Source organism: Giraffa tippelskirchi, chromosome 4 (assembly GCF_054371585.1).
Source record: "Giraffa tippelskirchi isolate mGirTip1 chromosome 4, T2T-mGirTip1v1.2.pri, whole genome shotgun sequence".
In the NCBI taxonomy this organism is placed as follows: Eukaryota; Metazoa; Chordata; class Mammalia; order Artiodactyla; family Giraffidae; genus Giraffa; species Giraffa tippelskirchi.
The window spans coordinates 65,274,402-65,288,060 of NC_137278.1; the positions used below are offsets into that span (position 1 = coordinate 65,274,402).

The 13,659-nt window shown below is 39.1% G+C and overlaps 1 protein-coding gene across 1 annotated transcript in view; it reads right to left on the reverse strand.

The window, feature by feature from the left end:
- Positions 1-13,659, reverse strand: part of EML6 (EMAP like 6) — a 295,589-nt gene that overhangs the window by 172,699 nt on the left and 109,231 nt on the right. The window contains exon 5 of the mRNA XM_081589485.1: positions 2,209-2,277. Within this exon, the coding sequence (XP_081445611.1) occupies positions 2,209-2,277 (69 nt within the window). The remainder of the gene's footprint in view (positions 1-2,208; positions 2,278-13,659) is intronic.

The window sequence follows — 13,659 nt, forward strand, 5'->3', positions numbered from 1 at the left end:
GAAATTAAATATTTACTTACACATTCCTCTAGTTATTTTATAGTTTTTTAAACATTTAACTCTTTAATTCACAAATAGTTTATTTCAGTATATGCTATGAAGTAATGACATACAACGAGAATAATAAACTGTTCTAGGTCCCATTTGTCAGAGATATTATTATACGCTAAATTGTCATTCATATTAAGGTTTATTTCTCAGTTTAGTTTCTTTTTTGTTGGTGTTTATCTATCTTTACCATAGTCTTATTTCAATTTTTGAAACTTCATAATAGGCTTTAGTAAATAGTAGTGCATATCCTTTTTTTTTAATTTATTTTTTAATTGAAGGATAGTTGCTTTACAGAATTTTGCCATTTTCTGTCAAACATCAACATGAATCAGCCATAGGTATACATATGTTCCCCTCCCTCTTGAACTTCCCAATGTTGCTTTTCATTACTCTTTTTTTATCCCAAAGTTGTAGTTATTCTCACTCTCTATTCTCATAGATGAACTTTTGCATGCTAAGTCGCTTCAGTCATGTCAGACTCTTTGTGACCGTATGGACTGCAGCCCACCAGGCTCCTCTGTCCATGGAATTCTCCAAGCAAGAATACTAGAGTGGGTTGCTAAGCCCTTCTCCAGGGGATCGTCCCAACCCAGGGATCAAACTCGGGTCTCTTACCTCTACCTGCATTGGCAGGCAGGTTCTTTGCCACTAGAGCCACCTGGAAAGGCTATATATCAACTTAGAATAACTTAAAGGGAAATATCAGATAATAATAAAGTTTATAAAGATTTTAATTGAACTTGTATTAAAATATATTAACTTGGAGATAAATAATGCATTTATAATTTTTATACTTAATGTCCAGAATCAAAGTTCTCTCTCCCCATTTGTAGAAGTCTTCTTTTATATCCCTCTGTAAAGCTTTATGCCAATGAAAGTGAAAGTGCAAGTCACTCAGTTGTGTCCAACTCTTTCCAACCCCATGGAATGTATAGTCCATGGAATTATCCAGGCCAGAATACTGGCGTGGGTAACCTTTCCCTTCTCCAGGGGATCTCCCCAACCCAGGGATCAAACCCTAGTCTCCCTCATTGCAGGCGGATTCTTTACCAGCTGAGCCACGAGGGAAGCCCAAGAATACTAGAGTGGGTAACCTATTCGTTCTCCAGTGGATCTTCCCGACCCAGGAATTGAACTAGGGTCTCCTGCATTTCAGGTGGATTCTTTACCAACTGAGCTATGGCAGAAGCCTGAAAAGCTTTATAATAGTCTTTAAATTAAATCTTTCATATTTCTTGCTATATTTACTTCTGAGCATTTTATCACGTGTCTCTTTCAGCATTATGTAAGAATAATGGAAAGGATCATGAAAAACTAGACTAAAAGAAGAACAAAAGAACTGGGAAACAGGAGGTGCTGGTTGGAGGAATAATACAGACATCTACTCTGATCATACAGAAATGCATGATTTTTGTATCAGCAGAGATCAACACATGCTCTATTCAAGCATGTAACCTACCTTTATATTCTTTTATTTATGGACTTTAATTTCTATTATCTACAAACTTATAGTCAGAAGACCCCAGGCCATATCCCTGAGTCCAGAGAAATTTTTGCTATGTCAGAGCAAAGGATGTTGATGGTGTTAATTGTGCTACCTGTGTAACAAAATAGAGGAGCAAATAGACAGAGGCAGGTCCTGGGCCACTAGCTGGCTGTGTAGTCCACAGGAAAACAGAGGCATTTAAAAGCCAGTGGCCCATGGAGGTTTGTGCTATGTATCCCTTTCTTTCTATATCCAACATAACATGGCACCTTTCTTCTAAGAGAACATAGCAACATGTCAAAAAAGTTTTGACATGCAATATGTATAAACATTCATAATGTAAAAACTTAATTCATGAACTTAAAATCAGAACTGTTTTAAAATATGCAATTCTAAAAATATTGAGTCTTCTTTATAATATGTAACTGATATAAAATTTCCTTTTTAGCTACCAGCTGGGCACTTTGCTTGACTGTTACACTGCAATTCTGAAACAGAGGCCCATCAGCTGAAGTAAGCAGGCTTCAGGGTCAGAGATGCAGGTAAGAAGCCTCTAAATTTAAGGGGGAAAATGTAAAGTTGAGTAGTTTCTCAATACCAAATTATACACATAGACATCTAAAATTATTTTCATATGAGGTACCCAAATTTCTTTTAAATAACTGCTTTACCTTTATATGTTTCACTCCACAGCTAACCACTCTGTTTGGCTGATACGGATCCCAGGAAATATCAAAAATCTGTTTAAAAAAGATAAAAAGTTTCTCATTCATGTGTTTTTGCCTTCTTTAAGATACTGTCCAATTGCCAAGATTCTACCCTCACACTCAGAACACAAGGTCACCCACACAAATGGAGGATTTGGCTCTGGAGATGAGTCAGGAATTGCTAATACATGTTTTATCATTTTGTGTCTATTTACCTTAGGCCTGAATGGAGAAGAAATAATTAACCATAATCACTGAGAACAAACTACTGTCACATTTTTAACTTTGTCCAACCAGGATAAACAAACCAATGATTTAGGATCATTTATCAAAATTTTTGGTTCTCCACAATGTTAATAAAACACTTTTGAGATAGAGCTACAATTAAAACAAAGAGAATGGCAATTGTTTAAAGTGCATATTGCCCCAGGCCCATGTCAGAGATTCTGATTTAGTGGATTGGAAATTGGATGAATTTAGTGGGATCACCACATTCCACTAATTTTGTAGAACTTTAGTGGGTCAAGAACATGAATTTAAAAACACAGCCCAGAAGATGCTGATGTAGGTGGTCCATGGACCACATTCTATGAAACTCTAATAGAAAGAAGGACCAATCATCAGAGGCAGAGACTAACCAAAGAAAGAGGTTGATATCACAAAGGAAGGAGCTATTGCGCCAATCATCAGACAAAGGAGGAGAACCTTTGGTTAGGTAGAAAGGAACAATTATGAACCACAGAAAGAGCGCTGAAGCCTGAAGCTATTTGAGCTCAGGCAAGTCTTAGCATCTCTAAACTTAACCTCATCTTCTCAAAAATGAATGAGTCACCTCAGTTCTGTTGTGAGGTCAATTAAGATAATGTAATGTATATATGATCATTTTGAAGACTACAAGGCACTGATTATATGAATTAGTGCTAGTTATTAAGTACTTTAGCCACTAAAATAATCTTGAAAAACCATCTGCCTATAATCAACCAATAATAATTCATACTGACAACAGTAATAAAGAGCAAAACTATGTGATACAAATTATGGAACCTGGGAGAACAGTGTTCCAAAAATGGTATTTCATTAAAACATTCTGGGTCCTTAAAGAGTTCTCACTAGATAGCACTGTATTTTTACAGTCTACTACTAACTGGAAAGTGTACAGTACATTAACAAAACAATAGAAAAATCATTTATTGATGCAGCCCAACTCAACTACTTTATAATGTATGATGGGATCATAGGACAGCAGAAACAGTAATATCCAAAATGCAAGGGATGAGCAGGAGACAAGACGGCAGAGGAGAAGGACTTGAACTCACCTCCTCTCATGAAAACACCAAAATCACAACTAACTGCTGAACAACCATTTACAAAAAAGACTCAAATTACCCACCTCCCAAAATTCTACACCCAAAGACAGAGAAGAAGCCAGAACAAGATGGTAGAAGGGGCATGTTCACAATATAATCAGATCACATACTGCTGGGTGGGAGACCAACAAGCTGGAAAATAATTATTGGATTGGCCAAAAAGTTCATTTGGGTTTTCTGTAATACCTAATGGAAAAACTCAAGTAAATTTTTTGATCAATCTAATATATCAGAGGTTCTCCCACAGGAGTGAGTTCTGAACCCCATGTCAGGCACCCCAGCCTGGGTGGTCTGGCATCAGGAGAAGGAGCCCTGAGAGCATTTGGCTTTGAAGGTCAGTGGGGCTTGAGTGCAGGAGCTCCAAAGAACTGGGGAAAAGAGAGACTCCACTCTTGGAGACTGCACACAAGGTTTCATGTGCACGGGGACCCAGGGCAAAGTAGTGACTCCATAGGAGCTTGGGCAGAGCTACCAGTGGGTAGATCCTTCAAGGAAGGGTCTCCTCAGGAGGCAGGGGGGTTGGCTGTGGCTCACTGTGGGGGCAAGGACACTGGTGGTGGAGATCCCAGAGAATATTCACTGGCATGAGCTCTGCTGGAAGTGGCTATTTTGGTTGCCATTTTGGCACCAAGACCTGCCCCACCCAACAGCCTGAAGTTTCCAGTGCTAGGATGTCTCAGGCCAAACAACCAACAGGGTTGGAAGACTGCCCCACCTATTAGCAGACAGTCTATCTAAAGCCATCCTGAGCCAACAGCTGCCTTTAAACACATGCAGACAGTCTATCTAGAGCCATCCTGAGCCAAAAGCTGCCTTTAAACACACCCCTAGACACGTTCTGCCCACCAGACAGACAAAGACCTAGCTCTACTCACAAGGGTACAAGCACTAGTCCCTCCTACCAGAAAGCCTGCACAAGCCCCTAGAGTAGCCTCATCCATGAGGGGGCAAGACACCAGAATGAAGAGGAACTACAATCCTGCAGCCTGAGAAACAGACACCACAAACACAGAAAGTTAGACAAAATGAGATGGCAGAGAAATATGTTCCAGATGAAGAAACAAGATAAAACCCCAAAAGAATAGTTAAGTGAAGTGGACACAGGCAATCTACCTGAAAAAGTATGCAGAGTAACGATAGTAAAGACAATCTAAGATCTCAGGAAAAAAAATGGAAGCACAGGCTAAGAGAATACAAGAAATATTTAATAAAGACTAGCTTTAAAGAACAGAGATGAACAATACAAGAACTGAAATGAAAAATGCCTAGAAAGAATCAATAATAGAATAAATGAGGCAGAAGAATAAATGAGATGAAAGACAGACTGGTGGAAATCAATGTTGCAGAAAAGAATAAAGAAAAAAGAATGAAAAGAAATGAGGAGAGTCTCAGAGATTTCTGGGAGAACATTAAATGCACCAAATTCACATTATAGGGGTCCCAGAAGAAGAGAGATAGAACCTGAGAATCTATTTGTAGAGATAAGAGCCAAAAACTTCCCTAATATAGGGAAAGAAACTCACTCAAGTCCAGGAGTTTAGAGAGTCCCATGCAGGATAAACCCAAGGAGGAACACATTGAGACACATATTGATCAAATTGACAAAACTTAAAAGAAAAAGAATAAAAGCAACAAGCAACATACATATGAAATCCCCATAAGGTTTATCACCTGATTTTTCAGCAGAAACTGCAGAAGGGAGTGGCACAATATAATTTAAAGAGATGAAAGGGAAAAACCTACAACTAAGCATATTCTACCCAGCAAGGCTCTCATTCAGATTCAAAGGAGACATCAAAAGCTTAACAGAGAAGCAAAGGCTAAGACAATTTAGCACCACCAAACCAGTTCTACAACAAGTGCTAAAGGAAGTTCTCCAGTTGAAAAAGAAAGGCCACAGGTAGAAACAAGAAGATTATAAATGGGAAAGCTCACTGGTAAAGGTAAACACAAAGTAAAAATAGGCAATTGTCTGCACACAAATCTGGTATCAAACCAGCAATCATGAGAAGAGAAGAACACACATGCAGGATTTGGAAATGCATTTGAAATTGAGAGACTACTAACTTAAAACAATCGTGTGTGTGTGTGTGCTTATATATGTATATATATATACAGACTGCTATAGTGAAATCTCATGGGAACTGAAAATCAAAAATACACAATAGATACACACATAAATAAACAGCAATCCAAACACAACACTAAAGATAGTCATCAAATCACAAGAGAACAAAAGAGGTAGGGAAGAAAAATGACATACAAAAACAAATCCAAAACACTTAAAAAGATGGCTCCAACCAAACGATATAGACTGGCTGAATGGATACAGAAACAAGACATGTATATATGCTGCCTACAAAAGACCCACTTCAGATCTAGGGACACATACAGACTGAAAGTGAAGGGATGGAGAAAGGTATTTTGCACAAATGGAAAGCAAAAGAAAGCTGGAGTAGTAATAGTCATATCAGACAAAATAGACTTAAAAATAAAGACTGTTACAAGAGACAAAGAAGGACACTGCATAATGACAAAGGGATCAATCAAAGAACAAGATATAAACATTATAAATATATTAATATATGCACCCAATATAGGAACACCTCAATATATAAGGCAAACACTAACAGCCATAAAAGGAGAAATTGACAGTAACACAATAATAGTGGGGAACTTTAACACCCAGTTACATCAATATATAGATTATCCAGACTAAAGCAATAAGGAAATACAGTACTTAAATGGCACATTAGACCAGATGGACTAATTATAAATCAATCACAAAAAAAAACTTATAAAAAACACAAATATGTGGAGGTTAAACAATGTTACCAAACAATGAAAAGATCACTGAAGAAGTCAAAGAGAAAATAAAAAAAATACCTAGAGACAAATACCAAAGAAAATACAAAAATTCAAAAATTGTGGGACACAGCCAAAGCAGTTCTAAGAAGGAAATGTATAGCAATGTAGTCTTACCACTGAGCTACCTGGGAAGCCCTCAGTGGTTAAAAAAAAAATGCACCTGTGATGCAGAAGACAGGAGTTCGATTCCTGGGTCAGAAATATCCCCTGGAGAAGGACATAGCAACCCATTCCATTATTCTTGTCTGGGAAATCCCATGGACAGAGGAGCCTGATGGGCTGTTACAGTCCATGGGGTCACAAAAGAGAGTCAGACATGACTTAGTGACTAAACAATAGCAACAACAATCTTACCTCAGGAAACAAGAAAAATTTCAAATAAACAACTTAATCTTACAGTGAAAGCAAATAGATAAAGAAGCACAAACAAACCCAAAGTTAGTAGAAGAAAAGTAATCATAAAGATCAGAGCAAATAATTGAAATACAAAGGAAACAATATAAAAGATCAATGAAACTAAAAGCTGCTTCTTTGGAAACATAAACAAAATTCATAATCCTTTAGCCGGACTCCCATCCAAGTACTAAACCAGTCCCAACCCAGCTTAGCTTCCAAGACCAGGTGAGATCAGGCAGGTTCAAGATGATATGGCCATAGACTAGCCAAGCTCATCAAGGAAAAAACGGAGAGGGCTCAAATCAATAAAATTAAAAATGAAAAAGGAGAAGTTACAACTGACACCATAGAGACAGAAGGGATCATAAGAAACTACTATAAGCAAATATATGCTGATAATATGGACAATCTAGAAGAAATGGAAAAATTCTTAGAAAAGTAAGCCTTCCAAGATTGAACCAGGAAGAAATAAAAAATATGAACAGATCAATTATAAGTACTGAAATTGAAACTGTGATTTAAGAACTTCCAATAAACAAAGAGGCAGACAGAGGATTAGATGGTTGGATAGCATTACCAACTCAATAGACATGAGTTTGAGCAAATTGCAAGAGATAGTGAAGGACAGGAAAGGCTGGCATGCTGCAGTCCACTGGGTTGCAAAGAGTTGGACATGATTTAGAGATTAAAAAACAACAATAAACAAAAGTCCAGGAACACATGACTTCACAGGTGAATTCCAACAAACATTTAAAGAACTATCACCTATCCTTCAGAAATTTTTCCAAAAACCTGCAGAGGAAGAAATACTCCCAAACTCGTTCTATGAGGCCAGAATCACTTTGATACAAAAACCAGATAAAGATATCACACAAAAAGAAAATTACAGGCCAGTATCACTGATGAATTCCAGAAAAACACCTACTTTTACTTCACTGACTATGCTAAAGCCTTTGGCTGTGTGGATCACAATAAACTGTGGAAAGTTCTTAAAGAGACAGGACTACCGGACCACCTTAACTGTCTCCTGAGAAACCTGCATGCAGGTCAAGGAGCAACAGTTAGAATCAGATATTTGACACATTGGTCAAAATTGGGAAAGGAGTACAACAAGGGTGTATATTGTCATTGGGCTTATTTAACTTGTATGCAGAGTACATCATGTGAAATGCTAGGCTGGATGAATCACAAGCTGGAATCAAGATTGTAGGGAGAGATATCAACAACTTTACATATGCAGATGATACCACTCTAATGGCAGAAAGCGAAGAGGAACTAAACAGACACTTGATGAGGGTGAAAAAGGAGAATGAAAAGGCTGGCTTAAAACTCAACATTCAAAATATGAAGACCAGGGCATCTGGTCCCATCACTTCATGGCAAATGGAAGGGGGGAAAGTGGAAGCAGTGACAGATTTTATTTTCTTGGGCTCCAAAAATCACCGTGAATGATGACCACAGCCATGAAATGAAAAAACGCTTGCTTCTTGGAAAGAAAGCTATGACAGACCTTGACAGCATATTAAAAAGCAGAGACATTACTTTGCCGACAAAGGTCTATATAGTCAAAACTATGGTTTTTCCAGTAGTCAGGTATGGATGTGAGAACTGGACCATAAAGAAGGCTGAGCACTAAAGAATTGATGTTTTCAAAATGTGCCTGAGAAAACTCTTGAGAGTTCCTTGGACAGCAAAGAGATCAAACCAATCAATCCTAAAGGAAATCAACCCTGAATATTCATTGGAAGGACTGATGCTGAAGCTCCAATACTTTGGCCACCTGATGTGAAGAGCCAACTCGTTGGAAAAGACCCTGATGCTGGGAAAGATTGAAGGCAAAAGAGGGGAGCAACAGAGGATGAGATGGCTGGATGGCATCATAGACTCAATGGACATGTGTTTGAGCAAACTCTGGGTGATAGTGAAGGACAAGGAAGCCTGGAGTGCTGCAATCCATGGGGTCACAAATAGTCAGACATAACTGACTTACTGAACAACAACAAATCACTGAAGAACACAGATGCAAAAATACTCAACAAAATACTAGCAAATTCAATCCAACAACATTAAAAGGATCATGCACACCATGATCAAGTGGGATTTATCCCAGTATGCTAGGATTCTTCAACATCCACAAATCAGTGTGATATACCACATTAACAAACTGAAGATTAGAAACTATACAATCATCTCAATAGATGAAGAAAAAAAATTTTGACAAAATTCAACACCCATTTATGATAAAAAAAAAAATAAGCTCTCCAGAAAGTAAGCACATGAGGGAATCTACTTCAACATAATAAAAGACCATATATGACAAACTCATTGCTAACATCATTCTCAATGGTTTAAAACTGAACACATTTCCTCTAACATCAGGAACAAGACAAGAATATCCACTCTTGCTAGTTTGATTCAACATAGTTTTGGAAGTCCTCACCATGGCACTCAAAGAAGAAAAATAAATAAAAGGAATCCAAATTGGAAAACAAAAAGTAAAACCACCACTGTTTGCAGGTGACATGATACTGTATATAGAAAACTCTAAAGATGCTACCACTACTAGACCTCATCAATAAATTCAGTAAAGTTGCAGGATACAAAATTAATATATAGAAATATTTTCCATTCCTATACACTAACAATGAAAGATCAGAAGGAGAAATTAAGGAAACAATCCTATTTACCATCCCATCAAAAAGAACAAAATACCTAGCAATAAACCTAGCTAATGGCAATCCACTCCAGTATTCTTGCCTGGAGAATCCCATGGACAGAGGGGCTGGTGGGCTACAGCCTGCAGGGTTGCAAAGAGTCAGACATGGCTAAGTAACTAGCACTAAGGAGGCAAAAGTTCAGTTCAGTCGCTCAGTCGTGTCTGACTCTTTGCGACCCCATGAATTGCAGCACGCCAGGCCTTTCTGTCCATCACCAACTCCCAGAGTCTACCCAAACCCATGTCCATCGAGTCGGTGATGCCATCCAACCATCTCATCCTCTGTCATCCCCTTCTCCTCCCGCCCCCAATCCTACCCAGCATTAGGGTCTTTTCCAATGAGTCAACCCTTCGCATGAGGTGCCCAAAGTATTGGAGTTTCAGCTTCAACATCAGACCTTCCAATGAACACCCAGGATTGATCTCTTTTAGGAGGCAAAAGACCTGTACTCAAAAAACTGTAAGATGCTGATGAAAGAAATCAAAGTTGATATAGACAGATGGAAAGATATAGCACGTTCTTGTATTAGAATAATCAATATTGTTAAAATGACTATACTACCCACGGTAATCTACAGATACAATGCAGTTTCTATTAAATTACCAATGGCATTTTTCACAGAATTAGAACAAAAAGACTCAAGATGGATGGGTGATGGTGGAGAGTTCTGACAAAACATGGTCCACTGGAGAAGGGAATGGCAAACCACTTCAATATTCTTGCCTTCAGAACCCCGTGAACAGTATGAAAAGGCAAAGAGATATGACACTGAAATATGAACTTCCCAGGTTAGTAGGTGCCCAATATGCTTCCGGAGAAGAGCGGAGAAATAGATCCAGAAAGAATGAAGATGCTGAGCCAAGGTGAAAACAATGCCCAGTTGTGGAAATAAAGTCTGATGCTGTAAAGAACAATATTGCATAGGAACCTGGAATGTTAGGTCCATGAATCAAGGTACATTGGAAGTGGTCAAACAGGAGATGGCAAGAGTAACGTCAACATTTTAGGAATCAGTGAACTAAAATGGACCAGAATGGGCAAATTTAATTCAGATGACCATTATATCTACTACTGTGGGCAAGAATATCTTAGAAGAAATTGAGTAGCCTCACAGTCAACAAGAGAGTCCAAAATGCAGTACTTGGGTGCAATCTCAAAATGATCTCTGTGCTCTTTCAAGACAAACGATTCAATATCACAGTAACCCAAGACTATGCCCCAGTGACTAATGCCAAAGAAGCTGAAGTTGAATGGTTCTATGAAAACCTACAAGACCTTCTAGGACTAACGCCAAAAAAAAATGTTCTTTTCATCATAGGTATTGACATTGACATTGACAAGTCACTCAGTCGTGTCTGACTCTTTGCGACCCTATGGACTGTAGCCTACCAGGCTCCTCTGTCCATGGGATTTTCCAGGCAGGAGTACTGGAGTGGGTTGCCATTTCCTTCTCCAGGGGATCTTCCTGACCCAGGGATTGAACCCGGGTCTCCCGCATTGTAAGCAGACGCTTTACTGTCTGAGCCACGATGGAATCCCTCATCATAGGTAACTGGAATGCAAAAGTAGGAAGTTAAGAGATACCTGGAGTAACAGGCAAGTTTGGCCTTGGAGCACACAATGAAGCAGGGCAAAGGCTAACAGAGTTTTCCTAACAGAACACGCTGGTCATAGCAAACACCCTCCTCCAACAACACAAGAGACGACTGTACACATGAACATCACCAGATGGTCAATACTGAAATCAGACTGATTATACTCTTTGCAGCTGAAGATGGAGACGCTCTATACAGTCAGCAAAAACAAGACCGGGAGCTGACAGTGGCTCAGATCATGAACTCCTTAGTGCCAAATTCAGACTTAAACTGAAGAAAGTAGGGAAAACCACTAGACCTTTCAGGTATGATCTAAATCAAATCCCTTATGATTATACAGTGGAAGTGACAAATAGATTCAAGGGATTAGATCTGATAGACAGAGTGCCTGATGAGCTATGGACAGAGGGTCGTGACATTGTACAGGAGGTGGTGATCAAGACCATCCCCAAGAAAAAGAAATGCAAAAAGGCAGAATAGTTGTCTGAGGAAGCCTTACAAAGAGTTGAGAAAAGGAGAGAAGGCAAAGGAGAAAAGGAAAGATATACCCATCTGAATGCAGAGTTCCAAAGAATACAAGAAGAGATAATACAGCCTTCCTAAATGATCAATGCAAAGAACTAGAGGAAAACAACAGATTGGGAAAGACTAGAGATCTCTTCAAGAAAATTAGAGATACCAAGGGAACATTTCATGCAAAGATGGGCTCGATAAAGGACAGAAATGGTATGGACCTAACAGAAGCAGAAGATATTAAGAAGAGGTGGCAAGAACACACAGAAGAACTATACAAAAAAGATCTTCATGACCCAGATTAACACAATGGTGTGATCACTTGCCTATAGCCAGACATCATGGAGGGCCTTAGGAAGCATTACTACGAACAAAGCTAGTGGAGGTGACGGAATTCAAGCTGAGCTATTTCAAATCCTAAAAGATGATGTTGTTAAAGTGCTGCTCTCAATATGCCAGCAAATTTGGAAAACTCAGCAGTGGCCACGGGACTGGAAAAGGTCAGTTTTCATTCCAATCTGAAAGAAAGGCCATTCCAAAGAATGTTCAAACTACTGCACAGTTGCACTCATCTCACACACTAGCAAAGTAATGCTCAAAATTCTCCAAGCTAGGCTTCAACAGTACGTGAACCGAGAACTTCCAGATGTTCAAGCTATATTTAGAAAAGGGACTGGAACCAGAGATCAAATTGCTAACATACACTGGATCATAGAAAAAGCTAGAGAATTCCAGAAAAACATCTACTTCTGCTTCATTGACTACACTAAAGCCTTTGACTGTGTGGATCACAACAAACTATGGAAAATTCTTAAAGAGATGGGAATATCAGACCACCTTACCTGCCTCCTGAGAAACCTGTATGCAGGTCAAGAAGAAACAGTTACAACCAGATATGGAACAACAGACTGGTTCAAAATTGGGAAAGTAGTACATCAGGGCTGTATACTGTCACACTGCTTATTTAACTTATATGCAGAATACATCATGTGATATGTCAGGATGGATGAAGCACAAGCTGGAATCAAGATTGCAGGGAGAAATATCAATAACCTCAGATATGCAGATAACACCACCCTTATGGCAGAAAACAAAGAGAAACTAAAGAGCCTTTTGATGAAAGTGAAAGAAGAGAGTGAAAAAGCTGGCTTAAAACTCATTTTTGAATGAAAACATTCAAAAAATGAAGATCATGGCATCTGGTCCCATCACTTGATGGCAAAAAACATGGGAAACAATGGAAATGGTGAAAGACTTTATTTTCTTGGGTTCTAAAATCACTGCAGGTGGTGAATACAACCATGAAATTAAAAGACGCTTGCTCCTTGGAAGAAAAGCTATGGCCAACCTAGACAGCATATTAAAAAGCAGAGACGTTACTTGGCCGACAGAAATCCATCTAGTCAAAGCTATGGTTTTTCCAGTAGTCATGTGTGGATGTGAGAGTTGGACCATAAAGAAAGCTGAGCGCTGAAGAATTGATGCTTTTGAACTGTGGTGTTGGAGAAGACTCTTGAGAATCCCTTGGACTGCAAGGAGATCAAATCAGTCAATCCTAAAGGAAATCAGTCCTGAATATTCACTGGAAGGACCGAAGCTGAAGCTGAAGATCCAATACTTTGGCTACCTGATGTGAAGAGCTGACTCATTAGAAAAGACCCTGATGCTGGGAAAGATTGAAAGCAGGAGAAGGGGATGACAGAGGATGAGATAGTTGGATGGCAGTACCGACTCGATGGACATGAGTTTGAGCAAGCTCAAACTTCCCTGGTGATGACAAGGAAGTCTGGCATGCTGCAGTCCCGGGGGTTGCAAAGAGTCTGACAGGAATGAGGGACTGCACTGAGAGCAAAAGGAATTTTTAACATGTGTGTGTTAGTCACTCAGTCGTGTCTGACTCTTTGCAACCCTGTGGACTCTAGCCCACCAGGCTCCTCTGTCCATGAGATTCTCCAGGCA